The sequence below is a fragment of the Canis lupus genome, chromosome 25, assembly GCF_048164855.1.
Source record: "Canis lupus baileyi chromosome 25, mCanLup2.hap1, whole genome shotgun sequence".
Classification (NCBI taxonomy): domain Eukaryota; kingdom Metazoa; phylum Chordata; class Mammalia; order Carnivora; family Canidae; genus Canis; species Canis lupus.
Genome location: NC_132862.1, coordinates 36,154,807 through 36,169,093, shown reverse-complemented (window position 1 = coordinate 36,169,093; position 14,287 = coordinate 36,154,807). Strand labels below are relative to the sequence as shown.

At 38.8% G+C, this 14,287-nt stretch overlaps 1 protein-coding gene and 1 long non-coding RNA gene across 5 annotated transcripts; one reads left to right on the top strand and one right to left on the bottom strand.

The window, feature by feature from the left end:
• Positions 1 to 4,974: 4,974 nt before the first annotated feature.
• TMEM52B (transmembrane protein 52B) lies at positions 4,975 to 13,870 on the top strand. Of its 2 annotated transcripts, none has more exons than XM_072799064.1 (6): positions 4,975 to 5,086; positions 5,504 to 5,649; positions 7,815 to 7,858; positions 10,038 to 10,076; positions 10,791 to 10,957; positions 12,317 to 13,870. In XM_072799064.1, exons 1-6 carry the CDS (start codon positions 5,077 to 5,079, stop codon positions 12,556 to 12,558), a joined length of 648 nt encoding a protein of 215 aa, XP_072655165.1. In that variant the 5' UTR covers positions 4,975 to 5,076; the 3' UTR covers positions 12,559 to 13,870. The 2 variants fall into 2 exon arrangements, with proteins under 2 accessions (XP_072655165.1, XP_072655166.1); XM_072799065.1 differs by having other exon boundaries at positions 4,994 to 5,133.
• LOC140617512 (uncharacterized) lies at positions 6,615 to 11,258 on the bottom strand. 3 transcript variants are annotated; one of them, XR_012017740.1, is made up of 3 exons: positions 10,773 to 11,258; positions 10,496 to 10,610; positions 6,615 to 7,009 (listed from the first exon to the last, which is right to left on the bottom strand). It is a non-coding gene; the product is annotated as an uncharacterized lncRNA (long non-coding RNA). The 3 variants fall into 3 exon arrangements; XR_012017739.1 differs by lacking the exon at positions 6,615 to 7,009 and adding an exon at positions 7,519 to 7,877; XR_012017738.1 differs by lacking the exon at positions 6,615 to 7,009 and adding an exon at positions 9,630 to 9,791.
• Positions 13,871 to 14,287: the final 417 nt, after the last annotated feature.

Below are 14,287 nucleotides of genomic sequence, written 5' to 3'. Positions count from 1 at the left end.
TTTTTCTTTGCAGAGTGTCTGAGACCAAATTGAAAATCGTTCATCTGTCATTTAAAATTTTACTCTATGGGGCACCTGGGTAGCTCAGCTGGTTAAGTGTGGGACTCTTGATTTTGGTTCAGGTTATGATCTTAGGGTCATAATCTCAGGGTCGTGAGATGCAGCACTCTGTTGGGCTCTGCACGGAGTGTGTGGAACCTGCTTAAAGATTTTCTCTTTTCTTCTCCCCCTGCCCTTCCCCGCTCACTCACTCTCTCTCAATAAATAAGTAAGTAAATAAATAAATAAATAAATTTTAAAAATAAAATAAAGTTTTACTGCATGACACAGTTCACACAAAAAAGCTAAGTCTGTAGCAAATATATCCTAGCCAGGGACACCTGTGTGGCTCAGTGGTTGAGCATCTGTCTTTGGGTCAGGGCATGATCCTGGAGTCCCAGGGTCGAGTCCTGCATTGGGCTCCTTGCATGGAGCCTGCTTCTCCTCCCTCTGCCTCTGGTTCTGCCTCTCTCTGTGTCTCTCATAAATAAATAAATAAATAAAATCTTTAAGATATATATATCTTATATATATATAATACTCATTATATATATATATATATATATATATCTTCCTAGTCAAATCAACTTGTAATATTGCTACTTACCTTTATCACTCAAGCCCCACCCCATCTCCCTTGACTGTGAGTGCCAGGAAGCAAGATTGCTTCCTGCATTCAGCATGTTGAGTTCCACATAAATAGAATCTCAGGAAATGGGTTTTAATAATGAATTAATAAATACTGAAATTATGTCACAATGAAGAGGACACTTTATCATTCCCCATAGTGACTCAATTATTATTATCCTCTGTACTTAACTTCTACAGGTAGGACTGCCATTATCAGTACCCCCCCCCCATTTTATATATTCAAATAGTACACTCTTTTGATTTTAAATTCCATTAAAGTTATTTCATCTCTCCAAACAAATTACAAGCTCTTGGGATTTTTTTTATGATAGACACAGAGAGAGAGAGAGAGAAAGAGAGAGAGAGGCAGAGACACAGGCAGAGGGATAAGCAGGCTCCCCATAGGGAGCCCGATGCAGGACTCGATCCCGGGACTCCAGGATCGTGTCCCAGGCCAAAGGCAAGGTGCCAAACTGCTAAGCCACCCAGGGATCCCCACAAGCTCTTTAAAAGTATGGATAGACTAATTCTTTCCTATCACCCTGGCTTACCATATACATTGCAATATTCTGTAAACAGTAAGCAGTTAACACTTGAGATTCTTAACTATTAAGACATCATCAGGGCAGCCCTGGGTGGCTCAGTGGTTTAGCACCGCCTCCAGCCCGGGGTATGATCCTGGAGTCCCGGGATCGAGTCCCATATTGGGCTCCCTGCATGGAGCCTGCTTCTGTCTCTGCCGCCCTCTCTCTCTCTGTCTCATGAATAAATAAACAACAACAAAAAAGACATCATCAGAATAAGCTGTGTTTTAAAGATACAAAGAAATTTAGTTTTTTTTTTTTTTAATTTTGAGAGGGTGAAGCTAAAGCTCAAAAAATATAAATGATTTACTAAACATCTCTTCTCTATCTGATGCCAGATAAAGAAATCAGCTCACTATTCTTCTTCTCCAACTAAAACTTTGTACTCATTAAACAATAACTCCTAAAATGGTTAGTTTTATGTGTCAACTTGTCTGGGTCATGAGGTGCCCAGATATTTGATCAAATATTTTTCTGAGTCTCTGAGTATGTTTTTGGATGAGATTAACATTTGAATCAGTGAAGTGATGATCTCCCTCCATAATGAAAGTGGGTCTCATTTAATCAGTTGAAGGCCTGAAAAGAAACCAAACAGTAATCTTCCTCCAAATAAGAAAATATTCTCCAGCAGAGAGTCTGTGGGCCGGAACTTCATCATTGTTTCTCTTGGGTCTCAAGTTTACTGGTACACATTACAGATTTGGACTTGCCAGTCTCTATAATTGCATAAGTTAGTTCCTTATAATAAATCTTTCTCTATAAATATGCACATCCTATTGGTTCTATTTTTTTCGGCAACCATGACTAATACAGCTCTCCATTCTTTCCTTCTCCCATTTACTGGAAACTATCATTCTATTTTCTATTTCTATTTCTATGAATTCTATGAATTTCTACTCTAGGTACCTCATATAAGTGAAACATACAATACTTGTCCTTTTATGTCTGGATAATTTCACTTAGCATACTGTCTTCAAGGTTTATCCATGCTGTAACATTATCTTTATTTTTAAGGCTAAAAAAATATTCCATTGTATGTATATACCACATTTTGTTTATCTATTCATCCATCGATGGATATTTGTGTTTCTTCTGTGTTGAAAGATCCATAGGATAATTTCTACAATCCTGATGTAGCAGATGGCTGGGCAAACTTCACAGACTAAGTGGTTCTCATTATCCCTGCCTCCTGATGTTCATGCCCTTGTATAATCTTCTTCACTTGAGTTTAGGTTTTATCTGTGGTTTGGAATGTGGCAAAGGTAATGGAATGTATATGACCATGTATATGTGATTACATAAGGTTTACTGCCTATCTTGCTGAAGTTTCTTTCCCTCCTTTCCCCCTCTCTGGTCAGATTTAAAGAAGCAAGCTTACATGAATCCTATAGCCACAGAGAAATTAATTCTTGCCTGAGACAGCTTGGAAGTACATCCTTCTCCAGTTGAGCCTTCTGATGAGAACAAAATCCAGTAGACATCTTGACTGCAGCCCATGAGATGATAAACAACGGACCCAATCCAACTGTGTTCACACTCCCAATCCCCATGAGATAGAAAAATATATATATATGTGTTGTTTTACATTGTCACTCATATAATTTGTAGTAATGTGTCAGCTGTCATATAAAACTAATAATTCCATGATAAACTTAATCCTTATGTTTTGTTAAATTTCCTCAAATCTAATCCTGACTGTCAATACCTCTGAGGTTGTCATCCAATACCTACTGCAATCTTGATTCATAAGATAGAGGCACTTTCTAGTGGAGTAGAGTAGTTGCAAGATGGAACTGATCTCTTCTGCTTTATTATCTATTTTTGAAGCCATGAGTATGGCCCAACTCATTGCTCAACTTTATAACTCATGCTTGATGAATCACAGTAAGGGTAGTCCTGACCTCTATTTCACTGAGGCAGAAAAAGGAAAGGAATTCATGCTTGGCCACCTGATGTAGGCAAGGTCAAAAGGAGAATAATCAAAGGGGCCAGAAATAGGTAATTTTTTAGCTTCACTTGTTACAGCTTTTGTATAACAATTTCGTGAGGCATAGGTGAAAGGCCTATGTACATGTACACTCCATTGGTTCCACTCCAAATCCTTAACAACCTGGGTATAAGCTAATAATTCACAAACTTAATGGAAGTACAACAAGATTGTGTAGGATTGCAATGAGGTCATTCCCCTCTACCTCAGCTACCTGCCCTTCCAGTAGTTACCCTCTTCAGTCATCCCACATGGATCTTCTTTCCTCTGTCATCATTCCTGACATAAAGGCTTCGATAGGGGCTGAACTCAGCATTAAAATTGCCACAATGCATAATTATTTCCATTAGGATAAACAAGAAGTTCTACTTCTTCAAGGAATAATCCAGTGAGGGAAAAAAAATGGCCATAGTAATTTTAAGTAAGAAAAGTAGCAAGGAGGTCATTAACAGAATCTCATTTTGTTCAAACCTGTTGGGAAGCTGGAGGGCAAAACAATGATGGCAATCACATGCAGGAAAGGGCAATGGGGTAAAAATCATGTTAACTGGCAAACCTGTTCATGCAGGTTTGGCTGGTATGATCGTGAGAAGAGATGGCCAGAATAGCAAGGGGAAATACTCAAGAATTGGAATACCAGGAAAGCTAAAACATGGTCATGGTAATAGTACACCATCAGTTATTCTGATAACTGAGAAGACATTGGTTATTCAGCATATTGAAGGTGAAGGTCATTGGCAAAACTGAATGGAAATCAAAATGATCAACATGATCCTAGTCAAATTTCCTTGTCCTATGAAATACCTTCCACCAGTTTTCTGCTGAAATTTGTGAAATACTCTTCATCTTGCCTATATCTTTTTCATATTAAAAAATAATGTAGTGCTCACTTAGTTTTGGAACATAAAGATGCCCAATCGCCAGTATCATAGCAGGCTTTTCTATCACTATTTGATTTCCTTAGCCAAGAGAAAAGAAAAAAGTTATATTCTCCATGCTGATATCACATTTTAATGTTGTGTGAGGACTCTGAATCAATCCCACCCAACAGTTGCCCTCAACAATCACTCAGTAAAATTAGACTTTTAGGATTAGATATGATCTGAAAAGTGGTTTCATTCAATTCTTATGAGATATATATTGCTGCATAAACTGATGTCTAATTTTCCTATGACATACTTTGTATTTTAAATTTTTTGGGAAATACTTTGTATTAAGTAAAAACTTACTGACTTAAGTATAAATCATTTATATAGCATTCATTTGTTCCTGTAGAGACATTCCTTTACAAACATTCTCTTTCCATGTGTGCTTATTTTTACTCTGACCTTAGATTTTACTTACGGGGGGCAGGGGGTATCTGGGTGGCTCAGTGGTTGAGCATCTCAACCAGGTTGTGATCCTGGGGGCCTGGGATTGAGTCCTGTGTTGGGCTCCCAGCAGGGAGCTTGCTTCTCCCTCTGCCAATGTCTCTGTCTCTCTCTGTCTCTCATGAATAAATAAATAAAATCTTTTAAAAAAAAAGAGAAAAAGAGAGAGGGAAACCTAGAGACCTATAGATCTTGGAACCCAGTTTATTTTTTATTTTTTGGAGCCCAATTAAAAAAAAATATGTGTGTCTGACTTATCTGTTTCAATGAGAACTGAAGTCAGGGTGGAGGGGACCTATTTTCCTCAAAGATGAGAGCACTTTCCAGTCCATTTATCAACCTTTTAGTCCTACAGCAATGGTTATGAGTAAATGACCCAGAACCAGGAGAGTTGATTATCAACACAGTGAAAGGGAGGGTTTCAAAAAGCAAGAGAGGAGGGCTAATCACATGGAGAGGGAAGTGAATGGAGATTGGTAGTTATTCAACGGTCCCCCTGAAGTGCTGCAGTGAAGGACCATGAGTATTATTCCTTTTTTGATGGAGACAAGAGAAGTTGTTCCGTCACTCACAATATGCCTTTGAATCTCCTCAAATCAAGTTTCTCGCCACTGCCTAGAAAAATAGCTAATTCTGAGGACTGATGTGTCCTCCCTGAATGTTTGGGGGCAGTGGGAGAAAGTTAAAGACTTATAGAAAGGATTGCTAGGAGAAAGGAAGGAAAGAAGGCAGAGGAAGCAAATGTGGAGACCATAAAAACAGAATAGAAATAGAGAAAGAAGCCAGGATGAAAAGGGAGAGAAAAACTACAGAAAATAAATGCCCAAAGGAGTAAGAGGAGGGGGAGAGGGAGAGCAAAAGATTTATTGCTGAGAAAAGTTTGTCTCCTTAAGTCCCTCCAGGTCAAGGAGCCAGACCTAGCACAGAGCATGGAAAGGAGGCAACCAACCCTGTGTACCTGATCCTGGAGAAGCAGTTCAGCCCCATGGGGATGCGAGGCCAGGCCGTGACAGCCTCTGCTCTGGTGTATTGTATTCAGGTGAGTTGGGAAAATTCAGAAACAAAACTTTTGTTTGTTCATTTCACAGATAAATGAACTCTCAGAAGAACCACGGGGGGAATGAATGAGGAGAAAGACATATATTGAATCAAAGAGGTAGTGGGGAAAAGAATAACAAGAATGTTTCCTTAATGTTATGGGGTTATACAATCCATGTGTGGCTGGTGGCATCAGTGAAATGGGGAGACAGAAATTGGGGTAATCATAGATAAATGCAGAATAGCTATGTTAATTTAGAAGTGCCGCTTATCTGTATTTCTCTTTTAGCATCTTATCACCCATCCCTCAAAATCCCAAATAAATAATCAAAACAAATTACATAATTCCCCTAAATGGAGTTTCCAAATCAGCCCCAATACAATTCTAGTATTTTAGGTGCCCTCCAGATCAGAAATAAACTAAAAGAGGGAAAACTCTAAAAATACCTCACAACTCTTGTTTCTTTCCACCAAAAATCAGAAGCCCCTGAGTAACTCAGCTAACGAGCTGAAAAAAGGGTCGTTAGACTGATGATTCTGGACAACTGTCAAGCAGAAGTTTATATAGTTACGAACTCTAGTAGAGAGAAAAAGCAATGGTGTCTGGGTGGCTCTGTTGGTTAAGAGTCCAACTCTTTATTTCAGCTTAGGTCTTGATCTCAGGGTTGTGAGTACAAGCCCCACACTGGGCTCCACAATGGGTGTGGAGCATACTTTAAAAGAAAAAAAGAGAGAGAGAAAGAAAGCAAATGACTCAACTGGCTAGTATCAGACTCCTGTACATCTCCCAGCAGCAAATGGACTGCCTGTTTTGCATTCTATATCCCATTCTATATCCCATTAAATTAATGTCTGTAAATTCATTTCTTCTTCTTGTATTTTCCTTTTGCTTCCTCTTCTTTTCCTTGCCTTTCCCTTTCCTTCTTTTTCCTTACTTTGCTTTTCTTTTTGGCAATAGTCCCCAAAAGAAGTATTTTATCTATTATCTATTTAGCACTTTAAGCTTTTCTTATCTTTCAGTCAGAAAAGAGAAACAAAGAACCAGGGCTGGATTGAGGAAATAACACATTTTGTCATCTTTAGTGACCTACCATTTTAAATTAAAAAAAAAAAAAAAAGTTTCTCAAATGTTGTCTACAGAGGACAGCTCTAGTGCTTTTACAAATTCTTTTCACCTGATGTGTCATGAGTTTGTGTGTTCTCTCTTCTTCCCATAAACTTTCAATGAGTATAAATCCCTGTCCCAGGTGGGAGACCTTTGTGGATGTTGTTGATTTCCAGAGAATATTAAGTCATTCAAGTTACTGAAAGAGAGATGCAGTTTCTAAACAGAAGTTTCTCCATTTGAGGGAGAACATCAACTGAAATAAAAAGAAAAGAAGGAGTAAAGGTTTTTAATATTAGTAGCAGAAGAGATTTGATAGCAATATCAAGGAGTTGTTCAGGCAGATTTAGCCCTTTTTCTATTATTTCATTGAACATATATTTGTTAAAGTTTGATCTGAATTCTGGCTAAATGGATAGGAACATACAGTTAATCATGTTAACCTAAACCCCTTTGCCTCTGTCACTTAACCTTTCAAAATAAGGTTAAATATACCTGCCTACATAATTAGTGTGATGAAATGTTATGACATATTGAAAATTCTTAGCAGCCTGACTAGCATATAGTAGCTATTCAATAAATAAAATTTTTACCCTCCTTTTCCTCCATCTTTTTTATAGGGTGTATTATTGGATATGCTCAGGGAATAAAAAAGGGGAGCGGAGTAGAATCCAGTTTGTAACTGGGAAAGAATCAAGAAGGCAATAACAATATCCTGAGGGACAGATCAGGAAATTTCTAGGACAAATTGATTTAAATGCCACCTCTGCCTCTCATTCACACACACACAAAAAACAAAACAAATTAAAAAAAACAAACAAAATCCTTCCCACAGATTAGATATTTGCTCTCTTAGTTTCTCCTACTTTAAATATAATAATCAACAGGCATGGGAACAATGAAAACAAACAGTCCTAAACATGGCTGACCTTATGACCTTGTCCTCATATTTTCCCGGATCTCACCAAGTAATCTAACAGCAGAGTCATGAGGAGCGGTTGAGACTACTGAGCAGAGCAGATGAGATATTTCCCTGTCTGAGACTATTTCCCTTCCTACAGCTTCCTCAGGCAAGATGTGAGGAGAACTGCATGAATCCTGAACAGTAAGTATCTGAGACCAAACTAGGAGGAAGGAAAAACACACAAAAAAATTAGTGCACAGGGTCAAGAGGTGATTAGATATCTGTGACTTCCCTTTATTTTTACTTAAGTGGGCATCAACCTACTAATTTCACAGATGAGTTATGCAAAAATAAAGACATGCCCTCATGTCATCCTAAGTACTTAAAATAACATCACTGACAGCATTTTTTCCAAAGTGAGTCTTCTTATTAAAACAGTGGGATTGATCTCAATTTGTATAGTCACAGAGATCTGCAAAAGGCTTTCTTTCCCATGCTTCTCAGTGACTCATCAGACAGACTGGATTTAAAAATCTCATCGGGAGCAGATATATTTGGATAATTCCAAAGTAGCATCACCACCTGAAATATGACAAGCATATCCCATATTTTAGGGCATGGCAATATTTATTGCAGACTTCATTCAGCTATCACTTTGAGGTCGTTACCACTTAATTTAAACCTATCACAATTAGGTCTTACACAGACACCAAAGACATAAAAGGAGAAGAGATTCATTCCACTTGGAGGTAAATTATTGAAACACAGGGCCAATTGGAACAAAACACTTGCTCAGCCTGAAGGAAAACACATATTTAGCCATGGGGAAGGGTTTCTCAATAGCCAAGTCTGTTAAACCCACGGGAAATGGTGGTGGCCTCTGTTGCTTGTCACAGTGTTTGAGGTTTTAGACACCCACCACTCAGGGAAGAGTCTCTTTTAACAGAATCCAAATCATAACATTGTAGAACTTAAAGAGATTTTAAATAAGTGGGGAATGTGAGAAAACCTACAGGAGACACTGGTCTATTGAAAAAGCAAACAGTATGTTCTACAACTATGCAACCAAAGAGAATGTAGAAGTGAATTTCAATGGGTTTCAATAGCTCGATATATCAGAAAGTATGATTAAATTTGCTCATCTTCAAAAATAAATATTTTCCTCCTCTCCCCTCCCGGCTTCTGAGCTTACACCACACTCCTTCTTCCATGCAACCTATATTTTTGAAAATTTATAATTGCTATAGTTAATCCAGTTAATTTAATTAACTTTCAACATGGTGAAGTTGATTTCTACATTTTTCCTCCTTGTTTGGCTTCAGTTGCATATCAGTTTTGATTTTGGAAGTGAAAGTTTAGGGTATTTTTTTATGGTGAGAATTTTTATGGCTTAATGGTGGCCCTTTTTGCAACAAGTTGCAAAACATAGGGATCCCTGGGTGGCGCAGCGGTTTGGCGCCTGCCTTTGGCCCAGGGCGCGATCCTGGAGACCCAGAATCGAATCCCATGTCGGGCTTCCGGTGCATGGAGCCTGCTTCTCCCTCTGCCTGTGTCTCTGCCTCTCTCTATGTGTGTGACTATCATGAATAAATAAAAAAATTTAAAAAAAAAGTTGCAAAACATAAATTACAGACTTCATTGTATTACTTTCATGCTTATAGCTGAAATTTTCTTTATGCTTAAATTTATTGACCTCAAATATGTATACAAACCTTAATTTTTATATGTTTTCAAAATTTCATACATTTATTTACATTCTTTCTTGGTAATTGTTATCATAACTGTTTACAGTGGTCGTGGTTACATTTTCTATTAACACTCTTCTTTTTCATAATAAATTTATTTTTTATTGGTGTTCAATTTGCCAACATACAGAATAAACACCCAGTGCTCATCCCGTCAAGTGCCCCCCTCAGTGCCCATCACCCATTCACCCCCACCCCCCGCCCTCCTCCCCTTCCACCACCCCTAGTTCGTTTCCCAGAGTTAGGAGTCTTCATATTCTGTCTCCCTTTCTGATATTTCCCACACATTTCTTCTCCCTTCTCTTCCATTCGCCTTCACTATTAACACTCTTTTCATAAACACTACTGTGGTCTGTCGTGTGATTCACAAATTATTTACACAGCGCCACCTGTAGTATAAAACACGTTAAGGCATCTCATTTCACAATAGATTCCGCTGGTTATATTGAAGTCAGTATAACTTGTAGTATGCTAATGAACTGGAATCAAAATGCAAACATAAAAAATATATAAGTTGTGATGTTTTTATTATAACAAGGTAGCAAATTATATTGTAACTCATATTCCTGATTCTGCAACTACAACAGGCACTGACTGTATTTTCATTGCAAAAAACCTTTATTCTTTCTCCATAGTTGCCTGACCACAGATTGGGTACATCTCTGGTATATATGGTAAGTTCCAGCTATCATACCCAGAAAGATATTTTAAAGAAATTTATATTTTTCAGGGGCATTTATTTATAGTATTTTAGTTTTTAACTATTTTGACAGCAGGAAAAAAAAATGTATGAGACCGCCATCCTACTTACCTCAGCATCTCCTGGCATAAAGTTTATTTACCTCATCATCAATAACTATGTGACAATATGCAAGGGTTTCCTACTTCCATACCATCTCCTCAATTATTTTGTATTTTTTCAGGGTCAGTTCGAGAACTTTGTACAGAGAGGAGAATATAAAGTAGAAAGCACACTCTCCAAACCACGTTAACTCTGATGAACTGAATTGATGAACTGATTTAGTCTTGCTGACAAAATAAGTATAAATGTTAAGTGAGGGACGCTTGGGTGGCTCAGTCGTTGAGCGCCTACCTTCGTCTCAGGTGGTGATCCCAGAGTCCCGAGGATCAAGTCCCACATCAGGCTCCCTGCGAGGAGCCTGCTTCTCCCTCTGCCTATGTCTCTGCCGCTCTCTCAATCTGTGTCTCTCATGAACAAATAAATAAATCTTTTAAAAAATGTGAAGTGAAAATGTTTAAATTAAAATCTTATGAACATTCTATAAAATATTCACACAAAGTCAAAACGCAGACACTGAAGACCACTTATTGCCAGGGTTGAGAAAAAAACCAAAGCACAGAGCTCTTACTGGTGGGTGGTCTTGCAGGTTGCTGGTGGTAATTGGTGCACTGCTGCTCCTGTGTGGCCTGACTTCTGTGTGCTTCCGCTGCTGTCTGAGTCGCCAGCAAAATGGGGAAGATCAAGGCCGGCCTCCCTATGAAGTGACTGTCATTGCTTTCGATCATGACAGCACTCTCCAGAGCACTATCAGTTGTGAGTACTCTGACATTATAACCTGAGACAGGGTTAAAGATGATCAGGGGGCACCTGGGTGGCTCAGAGGTTGAGCATCTGCCTTTGGCTCAAGGGTGATCCCAGGGTCCTGGTATCCAGTCCCACATCAGGCTCTCAGCAGGCAGCCTACTTCTCCTTCTGCCTGTGTCTCTGCCTCTCTCTTTGCATCTCTCATGAATAAGTAAATAAAATCTTTTCTTTAAAATAAAATCTTTTCAAAAAATAAGACAAAAGAATCATTAGGATGATGAAATAATGTAGAAACATGGATTGAAAAGTATCAAAGATTCTAGAACTCAGGGTTTTAATTTCCAGAAGCCTGATGGTGTCGTGACCTGGGCTCTCACAGTTACTGTATTCTCAAAGATTGACTTGACTAATGATAGGGTGAAGAAGGAAGTAGACCATTGGAGAAAATATTGGAAATATTTTATAGGAAGAATTTTATGAAGTTATTTTGATAAAACTATTTTAAGCTCTGAATATATCTCTTTTGAAACATGTCTTGGATTTTGTAAGAACCTCTATTTTTTATTACCTATACATTATTTTATATCTTTGGAGAAATTAGTCATGTGTACTTTCAATTCTTTGTTCTATTTGTACCTATTGATACAGTTAAATGTTAGCCTAACACCCCTTCGATGATTAGAAAACACTTTCTTTTATGTGTTCTCTTCTCTTCTTTATATTATATTCTTTCCTGAAATGAGAGGAGAAAAACTATTTTGAAACAGTAGGTGGCACCATATTGTGATGTTTCTTTTGAAAAGAGAAGACATTGGGGTGCCTACATGGCTCAATGGTTGAGCGTCTGCCTTTGCCTCAGATTGTGATCCTGCGGTCCTGGGATCAAGTCCCGCATCAGGCTGCCTCTCTGCTTCTCACTCTGCTTTTGTCTCTGCCTCTCCCTTTGTATCTCTCATGAGTAAATAAATAAAATATTTAAAAAAGAGAGAGAAGACATTGCTGTTCACTTTTCGTGCTTCACTTACTGTCCTTTGAGGGAAGATAAATAAGACAGCAATAAATATTTCTAAGGAGTCTGCATTATCAGCAGGTTGGCATAAAGGGCCCTAAGTCCATAAAAGGGAAGGACAGGGTTGTGAGACATGGGGACACAATTAGATTAGCTGAGGACCCCAGAGAATACAGGATCTTCCAGCAGAGTGAAGTTGGTTTCTAAACAATCTTCACAGGATTTTCATAACATTTGTGGCCAAGAATGACAATGATCGAGACACTTGCTAAAAATGAAGGGAAGGGAAATGTGTTGTAAGCCCCTCATTTCTGAGGATGTCACGTTTACTTTGGCTCTTTTTTTTCTTTCCCCACCAGCCCTGCAGTCAATCTTTGGCCCTGCAGCTCGAAGAATCCTGGCTGTGGCTCACTCTCACAGCCCCCTGGCCCAGTTGCCCTCCTCTTTGGACACCCTCCCAGGGTATGAAGAAGCTCTTCACATGAGTCGCTTCACTGTTGCAAGGTGTGGACAGAAAGCTCCTGATCTACCCCCAGTGCCAGAAGAGAAGCAGCCACCGCCAGTGGATGAGTCTCCTAGAGCAGGAGGCTCTTCGAACTGATGGGAACTCTGGTTTTATAAATGGGGTGGGGGTTTCCCCAGAGTTGCTACAGGTAGACAAACAAAAATTTTTTTTTCTAATTTTTGGAAGGTTTAGGATGACAAACAGTAGTCAGTGGAAAGGATGAGTTCCAATTCTTCCTTTCCAGCCATATGTATTTTCTAAGATGGAATTGCTCTAATTGGGATCTCTAATTCTTTATCCAGTGACCAAAATTTGCAGTTATTCTTAGCAATGCTTATTACTACTAAACCCAGAAAGCATCAAAAGTATCTTGAACTCCTCTAGCTATTGAGTTTCTTTACCCATAGAATACTGCAAGTGGTTTTTCTTTCTGCCAGCTATAATACAAGAATAAATAGTAATACACTTGTGGAGAAAAACAAAGAGTATAGGCACAGCCACAGACATTAATGCACCAAAATCATGAATTCTTCTTCTTGAGAGAATGTTCACTTTTATACTGAATGACAATGATACTCTTGGACACCATGTAATACCTTAGTGAGCATCCAGGATGCAAGAGTAAGATTGTAGTTATGGGCTAAGAGAACACGGTATAGTACTGAGGTGTCAAATGCCAAGGTCTTTCCTTCACCCTGGCCCTATCCATGCATAGAGTCCAGTAACAGTTTCTATTGATTTTTCAGTTGTTCTGCCTTCCAAACACACGTGCACGGCACACACACATGCACGCGTGCACGCATACACATACATATGCAGTATTTTCTAAGTCTAAAAGAATAGCACTGTTTTGCTGCTTTTGTCTTTCTAGCTTTGGCCACTTAAAGCCCGGTGACACACACTAGTGGGGCGGCCTTCACTGCCACCTAGTGGAGCGATGGTAGAAAATGTATTCTGTTTGAACCTATCTGCACCCCTCTTCTGTTCCTGGAGCAAGTAACTGAACTCAGTTCTTGAGCGATCCTTCCAGTCACACCATCCTGCCCTGTAGTGCTAAGCTGTCCACCTGACATACCGCTGGACAATTAGGAAGTGAAGTGTGTCGGGGAAAAAATGACTTGCCAATGTCCTTAGATAAATCATTGAAAATCTTTAAAGCAATTTTCCCACTTGTAAAATAGGGTGTAACAACACCTCCAAGGATTGTTGTGAGGATCAAATAAAGTAAATATACATGACAAGATTTATAAAGTATTTTGCACACGTATTTGATACTCTTACTATTGATATCTAATTTTCACCTGTCAAGATTCTACTGAGAATTGTGTTCTCACTTGTCCTTTTGCCAATCACCCAGTCACTTCATTTCATCAATAAATATTTGTTGATTGAAGTTAACAACTGAAAATATGTGATTCTTTTTAAAATGATCTGTGTTTGGGGCGCCTGGGTGGCTCAGGGGTTGAGCATCTGCCTTTGGCTCAGGTCATGATCCTGGGGTCCTGGGATGGAGTCCCACATCAGGCTTCCTACAGGGAACCTGCTTCTCCCTCTGCCTGTGTCTCTGTCTTTCTCTGTGTGTCTCTCATGAAAAAATAAATAAAATTAAAAATAAATAAAATGGTCTATGTAGAGGTAAGGAATATTTTAGAAAACTCGTTTATTCAGCAGTTAGCTTCAGCACTTATAGAAACATATACCCAGGTAATGGCTGATTAGTATAGCACCTGGTTAAATACATTCTTGGAATGCTTACTCAGCCCAAGGCGGAAAATGTTCTAATCGAGTATAACCTGCTGGTAATCTGAATTTATCCTGTGTCATT

What these genes read in the sequence shown, in the direction of transcription:
- TMEM52B (XM_072799064.1), top strand. An exon ending in AACTGCATGAATCCTGAACA is followed by an intron (nt 7,859 to 10,037) that starts GTAAGTATCTGA and finishes CTTTCTCCATAG; the next exon opens with TTGCCTGACCACAGATTGGG. An exon ending in TCTCCAGAGCACTATCAGTT is followed by an intron (nt 10,958 to 12,316) that starts GTGAGTACTCTG and finishes TTTCCCCACCAG; the next exon opens with CCCTGCAGTCAATCTTTGGC.